At 45.6% G+C, this 13802-nt stretch overlaps 1 protein-coding gene across 1 annotated transcript; it reads right to left on the bottom strand.

Annotated features, from left to right (window-relative positions):
• Nucleotides 1-5293: 5293 nt before the first annotated feature.
• Nucleotides 5294-7818, bottom strand: LOC124699363 (mucin-7-like). Its single transcript, XM_047231676.1, has 4 exons — nt 7587-7818; nt 7279-7435; nt 6321-6399; nt 5294-5785 (listed from the first exon to the last, which is right to left on the bottom strand). Exons 1-4 carry the CDS (start codon nt 7816-7818, stop codon nt 5648-5650), a joined length of 606 nt encoding a protein of 201 aa, XP_047087632.1. The 3' UTR covers nt 5294-5647.
• Between the last annotated feature and the right edge of the window lie 5984 nt (nt 7819-13802).

The following is a 13802-nucleotide window of genomic DNA, read 5'->3' as shown; positions in this document are numbered from 1 at the left end:
TCCCAGTGAGCCGTCGGGGCCTGCGGCATCATTGAAAGGATCGTATGCCGCACCTAGAGGGGGGGGTGAATAGGTGCTAACCAATTTTTAGTTCTTTTTCAATTTAGGTTTGACACAAAGGTAAATTCTCTAGATATGCAACTAAGTGAATTTACCTATATGACAAGGTTATCAACTAAGCAAGATATAGCTACGCAATATATAGGAGATAGAGTGGGATAGAGGTAACCGAGAGTGTAGCACGCGTTGACACGGAGATGATTCCCGTAGTTCCCTTCCTTTGCAAGAAGGTACGTCTACGTTTGGAGGAGTGTGGTTGCTACGCAAGCCAAACCAACAGCCACGAAGGCTTCACTCGGATCTCCTGTGAGCAACGCCACGAAGGCCTAGCCCACTTCCACTAAGGGATTTCCTCGAGGCGGAAACCGGGCCTTTACAAGGTTCTTGGGGCACACATCCACAAGCCGAATTGGAGGCTCCCAAATCTGTAACAATACAACAATCAACAAGAACACATCAACACAAATCGACTAGGGAACCAAATAGGAACACTAGCATGAGATCCCTCAAACAAATGAGGGGGAAATGAAAAACGCTTCGGTGAGGATGTAGATCGGTGGCTTCTCCTTCAAATCCCCAAAGATCAAGAGCTTTGGTTGGGGGAGGAAGGAGATCTTGCAAATCTTGTGTTTCTTGAGGTGGCTCTAATGGTGGTGAAGCTTGGCAGATTTCTTGTGCAATAATTGAGCAACTTGTCCCTTTGGAGAAGAGAGCTATTTATATGATTGGAGCTCTCAGATCTGACCGTTTGGACCATTTCTCGTAACGCCGGAAGTTCCGGCCAGGAGGGCCGGAAGTTCCGGCTGGCACTGGAAGTACCGGCTAAGAGAGCCGGAACTTCCGCTAGGAACAATCTTCGTCAGGCAACCTGTCAGAAAAAGGTGAGGGGGGAACTAGGGCGAAACTAGGGCGGAACTTCCGGTGACCGGAAGTTCCGGCCAAGTTCCGGCCAAGTTCCGAAATAGCGCGAAAACCTTACTGGATGATACTGAGCCACAAACGCGGACTTTCGGAACTTGTCCAGAAGTTGGGCGGAAGTTCCGCTGACCGGAACTTCCGGCCAGCTTCACCGGAACTTCCGGCCAGCTTCACCGGAACTTCCGCCCAGAGATGAAAACCTGTAGACAGACCAACGCTGAAGGGCTACTGCGGGAAGTGCCAGGGCGGAACTTCCGCCGGCTGGGGCCGGAACTTCCGCCAGAACCAAAAAAGCCTTCAGAGCTACAGAATTGCCATACCATTTCACCGATCGAATATGTTTACCGAAAACTTGTACCTGTCTACATCAACACACATAAATATATACCTAGTGTTGACATCAAACACACAAAACCCAAAAGGGCGGGAAATGTTCTTTCAATCATGCCGCCGTAGGCGGGAGCGTAGGGCAGGCCGGCGGGAGCCTGCGGTGGCGCGGCGATGAAGGCCTAGTGTGTCGGCGGTCGGGGGCCGACGGTGCCGGGGACGGGGGGGCGCGGAACGGGCATGGTGTAGGCGTGCACGACCCCCGTCCAGGGGTTGTGTCCGCCCGCCCACGGCGGAGTGGGGTGTGAGTACCCGGGGCGCGGACCGACGATGCCAGGGCCGCCGTTGTTGCCACCGCCACGACCACCACCACGGCCACGGCGACGGCGACGGCCACGACCCCCTCCTCCTTGGTGTTGTTGCGGCTGAGGCGCAGGGTGTGGAGGGGCGGGGGTGGGCGCCGGTGGAGCTCCTCCGCCATGAGGAAGAACGCTGTTGTCGCTGGCCCATAGGGCGGTGTGAACCGCCCGGGTGCGCACACCCTTCGGCCCGGCGTTCCTCCAGCCGGAGGTAGTCGACCGCCCGCTCGAACGTAGGGTTGGTCATGAGGGTGAGGTTGGAGGCGGCGTTGCCGAGGTCCTCGTTGAGGCCGGCGGTGAGGGTGGAGAGGAGGAGCTCGTCGCCAATCCGGAACCCAAGGTCCTGGAGCTCGTCGGAGATGGCCTTGAGGCGCAGGCAGTTGGCGTCCAAGGTTTGATCGCCCTGGGGTGTGCCGAAGAATTCCTGCTGCAAAAAGACAACACGTTGGAGCTTGTTATTGGTGAAGAGGCCGTTGATCTTTCCCCACACCGTGCGGGCATCGTCGCCTTCCCGAACGACGGTCTTGAAGATGTCCGGCGAGACGGTGAGGAAGAGCCAGCGGATGATGGTGGCGTCGATGGCCAGCCAGTCGGAGTCGCGGGCGAGGAGGTCGGCGGTGCCGTCGATGTGATCGCGCAGGTTGTACTCGCGGAAGAGGAGGTAGAAGTACGTCTTCCAGGCGAGGTAGTTGGCGGCGGTGGTGGACAGCTTGACGGGGACATGATCGGTGATGGCGACGGCGCGGAGCTGGCCGGGGTCGGGGATGGAGGAGTCGGCGAAGGGGTTGGAGCTAGGGGTGGACATGGTGGGGAAGAGGAGGCGGCGCGCGGCTGGAGAGGAGAGGCGGCGCGGCTAGGATTTAGGGGGGGGGGGCGGCGGCGCACAGGGAGGAGAGGCGGCGCGCGGCTAGGGTTTAGGATCTAGGAGGTGTCTGATACCATGTAGAATGAGATGCAATGCTCGATGTATTGATCGGATGCATATGGCGGTACATATATAGGCCACGTCCTCGACTATACAAGGAAGGAGGCGGGCCCAATAGTAAATACAAGGATATGTATCGCTATACAATAACTACAGAGGATACACATCCGGATATACAAGATATGTATCTCAACAGTATTATTTTCTAGTATAAATATATGATACATGATTATGCATGTTCGTCTGGATTTGGCTGGATGTTGAGTTCCGAAAGGCTCCGCTGGCAAATGTAACAGTACTCGTGCCTGGAGTTTGCTGGTTGTGGGAGGTATTCGGTGGTGCACACCAATGCATTTATTCCAAATGTTTGGTTCTGGAGGGAGCGACACTGTGTATTAGAGACGGAGAATTTCTTGAAGGCCGGATAGGAGGACTAGCAGCGGAGGATCGAGTCGTGGTATTGTTAAGGGATTTGCTTGTTATTCTGGGTCTCGTAACGTCTCGTAACAGTAGTATGCATGTGGGGGCAACAGCACAGGTGAAATTCAGTGTCTTACCTTTCAAGGTGAAAAGGTCTGGCCATAATTGATTGTGTCTGGCAATAGTCTTGTTGAAGACATTATTTTGAGAGCGCAGACTCCAGGGTGAAAATCTAAGATCTTTTGATTGGACGGCGACGGTGTTTGTGCACTGTTCCCTTCTTGGAGGCATCACTGGTGGAGAGTCTAGATTTCAGGTGTTATCTTGGTGGTGATTGTACTGTTGTTGCTAGGACTAGAGTACCGTTGGTGGACTTCTTTTTCTTGGGTTTCTTTTTATTTTTGGCAGTGTGCATCCGTACTACCAGTAGGGTACTGCGTTACTACAGAGGCTGAGTATAATTGGTATCTATCGATATTAATATATTCTCTCCGTCGAAAAATGATACATGATTTTGAAAAAAAAAAAGTGCACTAGTCACTTAGATGGCGACGCTTCGAGGTCTTCCAGAAATGCACAACCCAGGCTCAGGAATTGTACCTAGCCCTGGCCTGGCGCAAAGACGTTTGGAAGCAGTTCCATCTACTCTCTCATGTTCCTATTTAATTGGCTTCAATTGAAACCTTGGGTAGTTCATTAGTCTTGTCTCCTGGCGTCGATTGAAAGGGAACAGAGGGAGTAATACTAAACTGGAGGATTATTCTCAGGTACAAGGACTGAAATGGAGGATACATATTCAGGCGCAAGCTCGGGTAACAGACGCATCACGTTGACTGTTCTCTTCAGTTGTTCATACTTCTTGACAGTTCTCACAGATCAGAAGTAACTAAAGATTGACCTCTGCTCATCTCCTCGACAGAGAGCTCCTCCTGTTGCCTGACCAGCTGAGGCGCTGAGTTGAGTTCAGTTTGGGAGTTAGGATCCAACTTGAGTTCAGTTTGGGCGTGGAGATTACCGATAAGAATTAACCCAGCCTCTCCGCCCATCGATCAAAACTTCAAAAGGGGTGGTGAATACTTCGAATTAGGCTTTCGCCCCGCTTTATAAATAAAACCACACACGGCCAAACCGATACAAGGTAGAGAGGGAGACCTCTTTACAAAGCAGATCAAAGATAAAAACAGAGAAAAGAAAAGAGATGTCACACCCTCCAAGGTACAACCGACACTACTAACTAAAGATGCACCCCGCCTCTTGTGAAACCACCGGACAACGTCGTCTCGTACCCACCAAGTTATTTGCCGGGAAGGCCGCCTGCCCTCCCGCTCCGGGCCGTGGAGCGCCGATCCTGCCTGCAGACAACAAGTACCAGGAACTAAGACCCCAGTGTCACGTGTAAAAGATAGGAAGCCGCCAAGTCCACCCTTCGCCGGGATCGAAGCACCGAGAGAGGATCTGAGCATGCCCGCCGATGACAACGAGAACCGCCCACGGGTATCCAAGCTCCACGACGACGCCCCCAAGAGGGTGACGACATAAGGTGCCGTCGTAGCCAAGACCGAGAACGGTCAGAGGTTTTCACCCGGAGCTCAAGCACAGGGGAGCAACCACAACGGTGCCCCCAAGAGGGACACGACACCCGCGGGCGCCGTCACCGTTGGCGCCAAAGCGCTGGGCTTTGCCCGAAATCAACTCTCGCCGCACGAAGGACCGATGTGCAGCCCGCCGTCATCAAACAGAGCCTCCGAGACCAGATCTGGGAGCCGCCACTGCCGAAGCACCACCGACGCCAGGAATCCCCGCTGCCCACTCCATGCCATCCCCATGTCCCAGGAGATAAGCCACCACCACCGCAACGTCGCTCGCCGTAGAGCCAAACGTGTAGCTTCCAGGGCCGCCGCCCCGGCATCCACGCCCAACCCATCAGCCGGCAGCCACCACCATGCAGACCAGCGGCAGGGGCAAGAGGCGTGAGAGGTCGAACTGAAGATTGAGCGGACACCGCGAAGGCCCGCCTGGCCCCGAACTGGTCATGGCCAACGTACGCAGAGAGGCCCGCCAGGCCCAGATCGGGCCCAGAAGGGGTGGTGAATACGCGTGTGTTGAATACGCGTGTGTTGAGTACAAGAAGGTGATGATGCGTAAGGCGGTTGCTATGTACTCCGTATTGTTCAGAAATTTAAGCAAGTAGACAAAGAATAAGAACGAGACTATCAGCTTCAAGTACAGTACTGTACTTACAAGATCGGATCATACTACTTCAATGCATTGTGCTATTCCATATTTCATTGCCTTTATAACACATAAATTAAGGAGAGATGCTAACTCCGTTCTGTTAGTGACTTGCAAATATTCCTAGTTCGTTACAATAATTTACTAGATCACAGGGTACACACATCGGACAACCATACACCACTATATGGACATCACTTGACTCCAAAACCACAGGCTGCATTACAAGAACTACAAGTAGGGCATCACAAAAGCACTCCCTATGTCACAAGAACTGTACGTTGCTACTCCAGAGCTCGCTGTTACGCCATAAAAGTAACACGCGCGAGTATATCTCTGCACGCACGGTTGCCATTCCAGTGCTATCATACATGATTGATGGATCGGCTTCATTTTGCGAGGCAGGTTAGTCGGTTTCTGAGGCCTCTTCCTCTGGCAGATCAAAGGCGTCGATCTCCTGGAAGTATGCTCTCTGCTTCTGGACAAAATCATCTGGTAACTTGGGACTGCCTGAAGATGAGTTTTCCATCATCAGGTGCCTCTTCTGTTTAGAAATTCAACTAGTCAGCAAGGTGAAAACATCGTTGCAACTGTTTCAACATTCTCAATTTTGCATCTAAAGTTGATTCCGCGGAAGCTGTTTATACAGCAATCCTTAGACCTGCTGTTTCCACTCGCACATGTACTACTCAAGTCCTTTTAAATTCAGAATAGGCACAAGATTGGTGAATCCTACATATGGACCTAACTACCTAAGCTACATAATCCATGAAGGCACTTCCTCTACAGCACCAATGCAGTGTCAAAATACTCGAGCAAGCATATCATGATATACAGTATTGAATAAATGCCTCGTAAGAGATAAACATGAAAAGGAGTATGAAAGAGAAAATCAATCTGGGCCTTATTTCCATTTACTGGTTATATACTAATGGATGAGAAAGTTTGGACAAAACCATGAGCTACAAACAGCAAGCGTGACTAACGTTTGTATCAGACAATGATACAGATCATTCAAAGAGAGCATGGTGATGAAGGTAGAATTCTAGGGGAATGACTCAGAGTGTTGCACTGCTTACCTTTTTAGCTGGATGACAAGGAGCTGAGGACGAAATAGGACGAGAATCCTGGGCCGCTGGGGAATTCTTAGTTGAGTGACTGAAAAGGAAGTGCAATTGAGTTAACTAAGTAATCTCACACTAGAAGCATTAGCTATGGATAAAGTAACTAAACAAAGAATTCCAATGTTTAGACTTACTTATCCAGTTACCCCTATACTTCTGACACAGTATATGATTAGATAAAGTTGTACTCTTCAAAAACCCGAAAACCCGAAAGCCTCAGCACGCTCTACTGATGTACAAAGCACTTGACGACAATAGTTGCAGGCAGATAACAAGAAGACAACCAAAGTGATGAAACCAGGCAAAAATAACAAATGGAAAGGTATCTTATCAGTCAGACCTTAAACTCTAACTGTTTCTACTGTTTATAAATGGAAGGTATCATATCAGTCTGGACAAGTTAGAACATGAACTCTAACTGTTTCTATTGTGTTTAAATGGAAAGGTACCATATCAGTCTGGATAAGTTAGAACTAGAACTCTAACTGTTTCTAGTGTGTTATTAACAGAACTATTGCAAAGCATAATGAGATTAGGCTGCAACTGCAAGCCACACAAAATGGGTAATTGCTGTTACACACCAGAAATGTCACCATGTAAAACCAGATGGACATTGACCATCATGGTGGCTGACTGGTTGATGTGCTCTACCATTTGCAATGACAACTTATTCTCATGTAACTGATAGAAGTCTGCGTTAACTAAAACGTCATTGCACTAGGTCCAGTACAAACTGAATACATGGATCCAAATGAGCTACCAGGCAGAAGAAGCTTATCACAAGTAAATCTCACAATCAATCGTACAGAAGCAGGCATAGAACTGGACGGTCTGAACCGGAGTAACGAATTCTAAGCCAGTTCTGAACCAAAGGGGAAGCAAAATTCCGCGAGTCGGAGGTCAGCTTGCTCACCTGCTAGCCCTTGTAGCTTTCCCGGGAGGTGGGCAGCTTGATGCTGCTCCGGTACGAAAGGGGGCCTTGACGTTGGCGGGATTCCGCCTCCCCCGAGTTTTCCGGCTCGTGTAAACCGTGGAGATGGGTGATTTCGCGGAACTCAGCTCCTCAGCAGCTACAGAGATGCAGAGTCGGTATAATCCCAAATTGGTACAGCAAGGAGAACAAAAAAAATCCGCAGCACCGCAGAAATCGAACGGAGCAGCGAGCTAAGGTGGTACTGCTAGTGAGCTAGGGATTGGGCGGAGATGGGGCACTGAGCTCACCGGCGGCGGAAGGGGGCTTGGAGACCGGCGTGGCCGACGCGGCGGAGGAGCACGCGGAGGCGTCGGAGGGCGCCGGCGGGACGGGCCGCTTGGCGCTAGGGTTTCTCGGGGCTGGGGTGCTCGGGAGGAGGTTGGTCAGATCCCCTAGGGGCAGCCCCGCCTTCCGCCGCCGCTTGCTGGCGCCCGTCGCCGGTGGTGTGGCGGTGGTGGTGGTGGTGGTAGAGGATTCCATCACATTCGTGTGGTATTATTGGGTTGGATTTGGGGGCGGGATTTGTATTTCTGTGCCGGAGCGGGAAGAAGAGAAGAAGAGCCTTGCCAGGGAAGAATTGGGGAAGACGGTGGGACATTTCTGTTCGTGCACTGGTGAATTTAATTAATGCCAAATTGCGAATGACCGCGCTCTTTGCAATTTCGCTTTATTCTACTCCTACTTTACTCTCTTCCTCCATAAAAAAAAGCTTTGGAGATTTATGATTTATCTATACACTAAACAGAGTGTTTAGATGTATTTAAATTTATACAAATTGGAGATCTTATGAAGAAAGGGCACCCAAATCACTACAAATCTAGGAACTTTAACGACGAGCGGTACGATCATCCATGACTGTACCGGATACCCGTACAACCCTCTATCAGGACCGTTTCGTCGAACCAAACAACATTTGTGAAGGCCCAAGGACATATATGGTGAGGGTGTTACCCAGAACGCGAAACAGACCTCTGCGAGGCTATAAAAGGGGAGGGGAACCCTAGCCGCCATCAACAATTCCATCACATCTTGGCAAGGCAGAGCCCTGTCACCGCCATAGATCCCCACCAACACATCCATCACACAACTGAAGTAAGGGAAAAATGAAGGCTTGGAACAAGGAGGCATTGCCATTAACGCTATCATCACATCATATCTGTGGTCATCATCAATCCCTCCATCCATTGCGTTGTAATCCAAACTCTTGTGGTTATACATGTATCATATTCATCCCTCCATGTTCATTCATATGATGACTTGTGCTACTTTACTTGAGTAGTTTATTTCGGGATATGGATGAACCCTAGTATCAATATGAAGTTAAATAAAGATCTATGTTGGTTAGTTGCTATATGTGAAAGTGGTGGTTGTCTTTGATGATGTTGTATTTTGTGCATCATACAATATTTGTCATTAGGATCTTCGAAGGCAATCATCGTTAAGCGCTAAGCGTGGCTGGAGGTACGTGAGCGTACATGTGACAGCAATCCGCCACCTCTTTGCATCATGTCTTAACGAGGGGTAAGAGGTACAACAGCCTATGACCATAGCCATGAGGAGACCCTTAATTACTGACCCTTAATCGGGAAGGTAGTGGTTATGAGGGTTGTGGAACAATGCTTCTGAGAGCACCTATATTCAGGTCTCTCCTCACTTCACCACATGTACTAATAAACACATTGAATTCTAATCATGATTAAATAATGTTAGTGGTGATTCTGGAATCCACAATAACGTTCTTAGTTTACTTTTAGTATTCACGTTTATTATTCTATTACACATTCACCGGTTGATTACAGTAGTTCCATAAAAACCTATAGAATAGGCTATTTCCTTAATTAATAGGGTGTGAATGTGGTTGTATTGGCAACAGTGTTGCAGAGTTGTTTACTTTCCATTCAACAAAATTCCCATGAGATCGATCTTATAAATACTTGATGCTGTTAAGTACTGCAATAACTCTATTGTGGTGCAGAAAACCTATTCATCAACCTCCTTCACCGGTTTTTTCCCACCATGGGTGATTACCTAGAATGTTCTCCCTTTTGCTGAGAAGGGCAAGAAACTAGAAGAGGCGGACTTTTTTAGAGGGGTTTGTGCACACAAAAAAAGAAAGACATGGATGTGTTCAACCTCCAAGATTGCAAGTCAAATCGGATGTATAGTACCATCGGTGACACACTTAGCAAACTTTTAGGACTTGGATGTGCATTTTTATAGTTGTAGGACTAACTTGACACCCCTTGTATAGTTTTAGGATGTATGGTGTATTTTACTCATTCTTTTATACACCAAAAATTGGCAACTTTTTCTATTACTCTTTTGGTTTAACGTCATCTTTGAGTCGTGTCGGGAAAATATTTTAAAACAGTTCCGTAGAGACAGATTCCGGAAACTCCGAGTTTCACTCCAATCGGGACTATTTGTGATTTCCATTTAAGTCCTACATAATAAAGTGTAAAACATGAAATTGTGCACTTTCGAAGCTATTATTAGGTTAGTCTCTATAAATATAATAAAGTTGCCAAATATTAGAGATTTAACATAATAAGCTACAAAATTCATGGGTACATTTTATATGTATCATCGTGCACCCTGTCGTGAGCGGTTTTGTTCGAGGTACGGGACGATGGAGTGGGGCTCGCTAGTCAGATAGAGAAGAGAAAAAATGAGGAGGTGAGCTGGTGCTTGGGAGACAGGGACAACGAAGAGGGGATGGGTCAACTCGGTTGGCCTGGCCTAGCTGGATCGGTATGCTCCCCCCTTCTATTTTCTGCTTTAATTCAAACCTATTTGGATTCTGTTTAAACTTCTCTAGACAATTTCAAGCAAATTTGTAAAATCAAGTTATCCCATGTAGAATAACTGGAGACTTTGTGAAAAGACACGGATATCTCCTAGAGAGGGGTGAATAGGCGGTTTAGATCTTTTACTATAATGGCTTGAACAAATGCAGAATAAAACTAGTGTTTAATTCAAGAAGAAAACCTAAATATACAATGGTTCACCTACGTGCACCAACAACTTATGCTAAGCAAAAAAATAACTATGTGATAACAAGATATATTACTTCAAACATGAAGGCTATTGCAAAATGAAGTGCATAAGTAAAAGCTTGGGTATGGAAATAACCTAAATGATGCGAAGATGATGATGTATCCCGAAGTTCCCACTTGCAAGTGCTACTCTCTATTGGAGCGGTGTGTTGAGGCCAAATCACTCCAAATGCCACGAAGGGCTCACCACTTCTCCTTGAGCATTTCCACCAAAAGGGATATCCTCGGTCCACTATGGAACCTTGAGGGTGATCACCAAACCCGTACAAAAGCTTGGGGCAATCTCCACAACTTAATTGGATCCTCCTAAGAACCGCCACAAAAGGCCTCACACTTGAGGAATATCCACAACTTAATTGGAGACCCAAAAAACACCACTAAGTCACAAAATTAAAAACTTACGGCAATCTCCACAACTTAATTGGAGGCCCCAAGAACACCACCAAGCTATCTAGGGTTCCAAGAACCCAAGAGTAAAAAATATTCTTACTTTAACTTCCACGAATCACCGACGAGAGCTCAAACCGATGCACCAAATGCAATGACAATAACACCACCAAGATGCTCAAATCTCCCACTCCCAAATTCCACCAAAGGTACAAAATCTCCTTGACTGGCTCCTAGATTTCCCTTTTTAATCTTTCTCTCATGTTCTTTTTAGTAGTCTTCCATCCACCTTGATGTAATCTTTTTTTTTCTTGTTAGGGGCTTACCCCTTTGTACAGTTTTCCCTTTTGTTCATATATATAAAAAAAGCTACACCGTAGGGGCTCCCCCTACGTTACAGGTGTCGAAAAAAAATAAGAGAGGAAGAACAAATATGAAATTCACAAAGAACTCAAGAGCAAGATCTAGTATGTTCCTCTCACTTAAAGAGGATATTGATTGGTGGAAATGTAGATCTAGATCTCCTCTTAGTTTTCCCTCAAAGAGATTCAAAAGCATAGGAGAAATATAGGGGTAGAGAAAGCTCGCAAGGTCAACAATGGAGGAGAGAGAGTAGGCGAGAAGCAACCAGTCCAATGGGAAAGAAGGGGGCCTTTTATAGCCCCCCCCCCCCCCCCGAAAAAATATATGACTATTTAAGGCACTTAACACGGGAGACTCCAGACCACCATACAGAGATCAAGGCACACTTCGAAACAGAGAAAACTGGGTTCGAACCATACAGAGAACCATCATAGTCCAAAAGGTAAGATATAAAAAAAGTTTAAACTATCTATAAAAGACAAATATGTAAAACCTCCAACATGAAAAATGCAACACCTTGAGTTAGGAAACTCCGATTAGGTGAAACCAATTTTTTTGGAAAGAGGTTGACAAGAGCTACCCCACAAAGAGTGTAAATCTCAAGAATAAGTGGTGTAGATTTTCCATTAATTTAGTGGTGAAACCTATAAACCTGAAAAAACTCCAACATCAAAAATGTAACAAGCATTTCATGCGAAATACGTTGTTGATGAACTAGAGCTTGTCATAAGAATAAGAACAAGCTCTAAAACTCCATATGGATAATATCCATATAAAAACAAGGAAATATGATGTAAGGATTCCTAGGTTTGAGCTCTCTTCGAACGATACAATCTAGTTACTCACTCGAGAGCCCTTTGGATCGTATGACCATCTATCCTTTACACCGGTCTCCCAACTACACTACGAGGTCGGTAAGAAAAAAACTCTATCAAGAATAAAACTTAACATTGCGTATTCCACTTGAGCTAGAGGATGATGGTCTTGACAGCAACAAGATGGAACAGCTTTTTTGACTGTGCTTGCTTGATGAAGCCTTGATAATTTCTCCCCCATAATCCACTATGATAGAGCTTCTTCTTCAGAGCTTCTTCACATATCCACGATCACCATATATATGGATGGAAAGCTTCAAGAATGGCTCATCTTGAACTTCCACAATATTTCTTGTTTTTTGGTATTGCGGATGTCTTCAAGATACACATGAGAGCTCACTCAATGTTCTTCTTCAAGACATATATAATTGTCACTTGATATTCTACATTTGTCCCTTCTTGCAACCTTGAAGCCAACATATGGTTCAAGCATTGCCTATAGACAAATCCTGTAAATACAACTCAACACAAACATTAATCCATATGGATTTTATTAATTACGAAAACCACACATGGGGGCTCCATGCACTTTCACTGTGTCCTCCATAAATAAATTTGGAAAACCCATTCTTATACAATTACAATAATATTATTATGGCTATATGGCATTATTCCAAAACAATGCATAACCAATTTTGCAAAAAATTCCAAAAATCGAAATAAGCATTTTGTACATAGGGAAGTTATTTCCATTCGAAAATCATAATTGTCAAAGACCATTTTACGCATTTTGGCATAATATTGATATTAATGCAATATTACAAAATAGGATTAGGTTTTACATATTGCTTATATTTTTTAAAGAATATCAAATTAAATATACCTTTAATAGTTCAATCATGGTTAGATAATAATTTTAAATTTCACCCAAATCCAAATGATTGAAATAAAATACAACAAGCTCAGTTGTCATGTTAATTCACTCATATAAATTGTCTTAAATCAATATTGAGAAAATTCAATGAAAGTCCCCAAAAGTTTATTTTCCTTACAAAGTTTTAACAAAGACATGAAATTAATTCAAATTATTTTATTAGTTTAACATTACAACATTTGAAATTTTCTGGGATTTTACACATGCTTTGAGAATGTGTCGTGATGGTAGTGTTTGGACCAATCTATTTGAGAGCACAAATAAAGAAAACACAAGTCATATCTTGGCACAGAACAAAGCGAGAGGATTTCCTGGGATGCTTGGAAGCATCGAGTAAATGCATTGAGGGTGTAAGAATTATTCATTTGCTTGGAAAGAGATATACCAAGATCATACCAGACAGTGAAGTGTGGTACTTGTCACAGATTATGACCAATAGATTTTTCACTTTTTTTGCATGGCAGGATCTCATAATGACATCAATGTGTTACATGCCTTTCCAATATTTACTAGACTTGCTAATGCCATGATCCGAAGATGAACTATGAGATCAATTGCCACCAATACACCAAGAAGACTACCTAGCGTACAACATCTCTAAAAAATGATCGACATTTATGAAGAAAACCCACAACCCTTTTCTTGAGAAGAAATTTTGGTTTCCTTTGTGCCAAGAGAACGCAGAAAAGATGTCAAGCCTGCATTTGGTGTGCTCCAAACTTGTTTTGCTATTGTTCGGTCTTAACTAGTTGACATCTTAGATGTGAGACGTGATGAATTGTTTCACAAAATGGTCACTAAGAGAGCATGTTGTCTAGTGATTGATGATCATTTGTACGATCACCAAGGCCCTCTTGCCGAATTTAATCACCATGTGCCAGCCGTGTTTGATGATTTCCTTGTAATGCA

Source organism: Lolium rigidum, chromosome 3 (assembly GCF_022539505.1).
Source record: "Lolium rigidum isolate FL_2022 chromosome 3, APGP_CSIRO_Lrig_0.1, whole genome shotgun sequence".
NCBI classification, from domain to species: Eukaryota; Viridiplantae; Streptophyta; class Magnoliopsida; order Poales; family Poaceae; genus Lolium; species Lolium rigidum.
The sequence above is the reverse complement of the archived record's forward strand: the minus strand, read 5'-3'. Positions and strand labels throughout refer to the sequence as shown.

Bases quoted from the DNA above. Each gene is read 5' to 3' on its own strand.
- LOC124699363 (XM_047231676.1), bottom strand. From the start codon at position 7,818: ATGGAATCCTCTACCACCACCACCACCACCGCCACACCACCGGCGACG. The intron at 7,436-7,586 runs GTGAGCTCAGTG...GCATCTCTGTAG, and splicing joins CAAGCCCCCTTCCGCCGCCG to CTGCTGAGGAGCTGAGTTCC. The intron at 5,786-6,320 runs GTAAGCAGTGCA...ATTTCTAAACAG, and splicing joins CTTGTCATCCAGCTAAAAAG to AAGAGGCACCTGATGATGGA.